Below are 4,828 nucleotides of genomic sequence, written 5' to 3' on the forward strand. Positions count from 1 at the left end.
TGATGTTTTATCTGTGGTATCTGTATTTGCAGTTTGCAGACTCATATTTAAGAACCACCCATTTCCTTATAGGTCTTTAGACCTCTTGTACCACCAAGCAAAAATTCAAAAAACAAAACCAAAAACAAATGTAGTGAGGATCAGCTGATTTTTGAAATGTTCTCATCTATTTAACCACATTAAAAGAGGTACCATTTTGCCCACATGGCTGAGAATGAATGCGTTTGCTTACTGTACTTCAGGACAATGAAACTCTGTTTTTATAACCATACAGTAAACCATTGTTGAAGTGGGAAGTTATTACTGTAGGGAAGTTACAGCTGATTTTTTTTTATCTTACTGTACTTCCTCTATTTTATATATATATATTTGACTGAAGAGGAGCTATTGTTCTCTTCTGTCCTGTACACAATGGAGAGGCATTTTGTTTTTTACATGTTATGTTACACTATTCTGTTTCACTTTTTAGCTCATAATGAAGCAACACCGTGGGCTAGCAGACAGTGTCAACAGGTACATTTATGGTTGTTTAGTTTGCATGGTTTTCTACACAATGGACAAATGTGAAGCATGAATTAATTCTGTTAATGTCAAGTTTTATCCTATCTTACTGTACAGTGTAACACTCATGTTTATTTTTTTAGATAGCTAAAGGCTATGATTGTAGTGGTATGGACCTACAATTCATTCCAGATGAGGTACCAAATTCTGTCCAAATTTTGAAATTTAGCTTCAACCACCTGCCCGCCCTATACAACTCCACTTTTCAGAGGCTAAATAACTTGCATTCATTAGACCTGACAAGGTGAGCAAAGCAAGTTTTCTTTTTGAGTTGTGTAAAACAGTGTATCAGAGAATCTAATGTTTCTTCTTCTTACACTCAAACCTTAAAACTTACAGGTGTGGTATCACTTTCATGTATGAAGACATTTTTAAATATCAGCCTGACTTGGAAGTCCTAATCCTAATCGGAAACCCACTTGTGTTCATCGCAAGTAGAGCTTTTTCTGGACCACTAGCATTGAAAAATCTCAGCCTAGCTCAGTCAAAAATCAAAAGCCTATCAGACATCCCATCGGATAATCTTGCATATTTGGAGGTTCTGGACCTTGGGGGAAGTGGCATTCGCTCATTAGATGGACTAAGCAGTTTCCACTGGCAAAACGTGAACAGCCTGCAGCTGGATATGAACTCTATTGACCGGATAAGTCTGACTGACCTGCAACCAATCCACAATGTGGTCGGGATGAGCATCAGCTTCAAAGGAAACGATTTTGTCTCTATAGAACCAGGTGCTTTCCAGTCACTGAACTTGAGTAGTCTTGATTTCAGTGGCTGCTTCAGAAAAATAACCTTTTCCTCCCTTCTGAGAGGGCTTGAAGGTATTACAACCAACAGATTGAATCTGGGATTGTATGAAACCGATCCAAATGTGTTCATACCATCACTTGCTCTACAATCTTTTTGCAAGATCCTCGTGACTGACCTAGATTTCCAGCTTCAGCATTTCTTAGACCTAAATAATTCCACGTTTCATTGCCTTGAAGGGCTTAAAAAGCTTGACCTTACCAGAGCCCACCTGGATTCATTGCCCTTTAACATGACTGGCCTGTCCAACTTGTCCCATCTGGTGCTAGATGAAAACAAATTTTCAGATGTCTGCAACATCAACACCAAAAACTTTCCCATGCTTACGCACTTGTCCGTGAGCGGAAACTCAAAGCCCCTCGGTTTCAGCAATAGATGCTTGGAGAGTCTCAGAGTCCTAGAGGAGCTGGATCTCAGTCATAGTTCAGTAAAACTCAAAGGACCTTGTTGTAACGACCAGCTGTTTGGTCTGAGTGAACTGAAGCTCCTCAATCTCAGCTATAGCTTACCAATGGTGTGGAGTTCACAGCCTTTCAGTGCATCTCCACAGCTGGAGCACTTGGACTTCAGCCATTCACTTTACACTCTGAACGACAGCTCACCATTCAGCAATCTACAGAATCTCCGAACTCTAAATCTTTCCTGGTCAAATACAAGTCTGACAAATATGCACATCTTCAATGGCTTGAAAACCTTGCAACTCCTCAATTTGAAGGGGAACCCCATTCAAGGAGGGGTTCTTGGCCATGCAGAGCTCTTTAAATACGTCCCTCTTTTGGAAACCCTCATTTTATCTTCATGTAAAATAACTGCATTTGGAGAGAACTTGTTTAAAGCTCTCACACAGCTCAGGCAAGTAGACCTGAGTGAAAATAAGCTTGTCAAACTGAGCACCTCTGGGTTTTACTCCCTGTATTCGATCCAGCTTAACTTTGCCAGTAATGCCATTGTGACAGTGGATGTTGGAAGTATTAGGAATTTGGGAAAAGGAAGTACTGTTGATCTGAGTTACAATCCTCTAGTATGCAACTGTAGCAACTTTCAGTTCATCAACTGGGTTAAGAAAAACACAGTCAAAGTAAAACACTTAATGGAGACAGTTTGTAATGCAACAGAAACAAGGATTATTGATGCTAAACTTCAATGCGAATTTCCTGTTGGAGTAATTGTATTTATTATAATTCTAGTTGTGATTATAATTGCATCTGCCGTTTTCTGCCTTGTCAGGAGAATTAGAAGATATTTGAGATACACACAGCTGTAAATTCAGAAAATTTAGTTTGGGCTTCCTTCATACAGTATGCAAGCTACCCAGACAGCAACATAGTGTCGGCCCAGATCCAGCCCACATCTGGTATGCGTTGAATCCACTTGTACCGGTTGTGGCCCGGATCTGGGGCCGACACTATATTGCTGTCTGGGATTAATGTTTGCTTTAAGTCGGAGATCAAATATGGCAATCTACAGAATCAAAGCCTTAAATTAAAAAAAAATATATATATATACTGTAACTGAAATTATTATTTTATTTTTATTGTTTTATTATTATTATTTATAGTTCAGAGTTTTTAAAAAGATCAAGGTCTAATGTCCCTTTTCAATCACTTTAACTGCTTCCTTGAATGGTCAGCCACAGATGGTAAAAATTAGCTATCCTTTCTTTTCTTTTTTTCTAGCTATCTGAAATACTGTTTAACCCGTTGTTTTTCTTGACAGGTTGTAGCCTACACATAGTTTGAGTTTATGAAAATGTAATATATATATATATATATATATATATATATATATATATATATATATATATATATATATATATATATATATATATATATATATATATATATATATATATATATATATATATATATATATATTCTCTACACTTACAAATTTTAGGTTATCTCAAAAAGGTTGCAGTACCAAACTTTTCCACTAGATGACATTCAGGCTCCACTGGTGACCATATAAGGAGTCTTCGATTTCCATGTACGGTTTGAGTGATCTGAACCATATATTTCCATAATTTTCAAAAAATATATGAAGTAGACATCATATTCAGAACTAGACATCATATTCAGAAGTAGTTTAGGCAGTAATCAATATTTGATCTGAATTTAATCTCTAAAACACACAAAAACATATGTAAAGAACTAGAGCGTGTGTTAGTTTGGCACCATACCACCAAATGGCGAATCTATCACTATTTATCTATTGCTCCGTCATTTCTTTAGAAATATGAAAACCAGAGTCTAAAAGCTTTCAAATAATGTTTGTCAAGATTACTTTAGATCTAGACTAATATATTATTGTTATAAATGTGTAATTGCAAATGTTCAACAGGTGTGGGAGAGGGTCTTAAAAAACAGTGGTTAAAAACATTTCTATAAATCATTAATTGTGTGAAAAGCATTGAGATTAAAAGTTAATTGTTTGTACATGATTTAATGTCTTTTTTCATATAGTGTGATTTTTGGGGAATTGTATTGAATCCAATTAGGGTCAATTTGACTTGCTCCAGCAAGGCCATACCCAGAAATTGAACAGTGAACAAGGGATTGGAGATCAAAGTTGGCTATTGACAATATCAAAGCCTTAACTTTTGAGTTTGTCGGAAATACCTGTTTTTTTCTTTTCTTTTTTTCTTGAAATTTTGTGACCTTTTCTCATTTAGGGTCATGCATGCGTGTCGATGTTATAAAAGCAAAGTTATAAAAAAGTTATTAAAGTTTGAGTTTATGAAAATGTAAAATAGATAAGATTACACTGCTTGCAGAATTATTAGGCACGTTGATTTTCTGATCATATTTATTTTTTCCAGGCACATTTGACCAATTCCAAACCACACTAATCTTAATAACTACAATTCCTTTTGTATTTAATCATTTATAAATGATAATTGTTCATGATGGCTGGAAATGAAAAATGCCTTATATTCAGGTGTGCATAATTATTAGGCACATTTTCTTTTACAGATAAAATAAGCCAAAAAAAGAGATTTAACTCCCACTGAAAAGTAAAAAATTATGAAATGCCCATGAGAAGGATGCAATTCTAATGCAATACTAGAAATTGCAGTTAAGGCATGACCATTGGACAGTGAAATTCTCATTGGGTCAGCAGGGTCAGCCAAAAACTGGTGGAGAAGAAAAGGGTTAAGAAGGGTTAAGGGTCTGCATTTTGCAGAGATGGACTAAAAATGAACTAATAATGAACTCCCAAAACTTACTGCCATATGGAAGATGAATTCTTCAACCAGAGGTACAAGAGGATGTGGTGCTGGTCCCTCTCAATCTGTCTGTCTATATAAAGCCTATAAAAAAAATGTTTTGTCCATCTCTGCAAAACGGACTTCAGGGTAGGACTCTTCATGTATTTTACTACACTTCAGCTTGTGATTCTTATTAAGAGGGGGTCATTTTTTTAGGATTCTTTACCTAACCTAAGTCTCTGAGATCCTGAC

The 4,828-nt window shown here is 36.0% G+C and overlaps 1 protein-coding gene across 1 annotated transcript; it reads left to right on the top strand.

The window, feature by feature from the left end:
* Nucleotides 1-411: 411 nt before the first annotated feature.
* cd180 (CD180 molecule) lies at nt 412-2,632 on the top strand (the record flags this gene model as incomplete). The annotated part of the gene is made up of 3 exons (XM_081364787.1): nt 412-513; nt 645-805; nt 901-2,632. 3 exons carry the CDS (start codon nt 412-414, stop codon nt 2,630-2,632), a joined length of 1,995 nt encoding a protein of 664 aa, XP_081220913.1.
* Nucleotides 2,633-4,828: the final 2,196 nt, after the last annotated feature.

The sequence above is a fragment of the Scardinius erythrophthalmus genome (genome assembly GCF_964197995.2).
Source record: "Scardinius erythrophthalmus genome assembly, chromosome: 5".
Classification (NCBI taxonomy): domain Eukaryota; kingdom Metazoa; phylum Chordata; class Actinopteri; order Cypriniformes; family Leuciscidae; genus Scardinius; species Scardinius erythrophthalmus.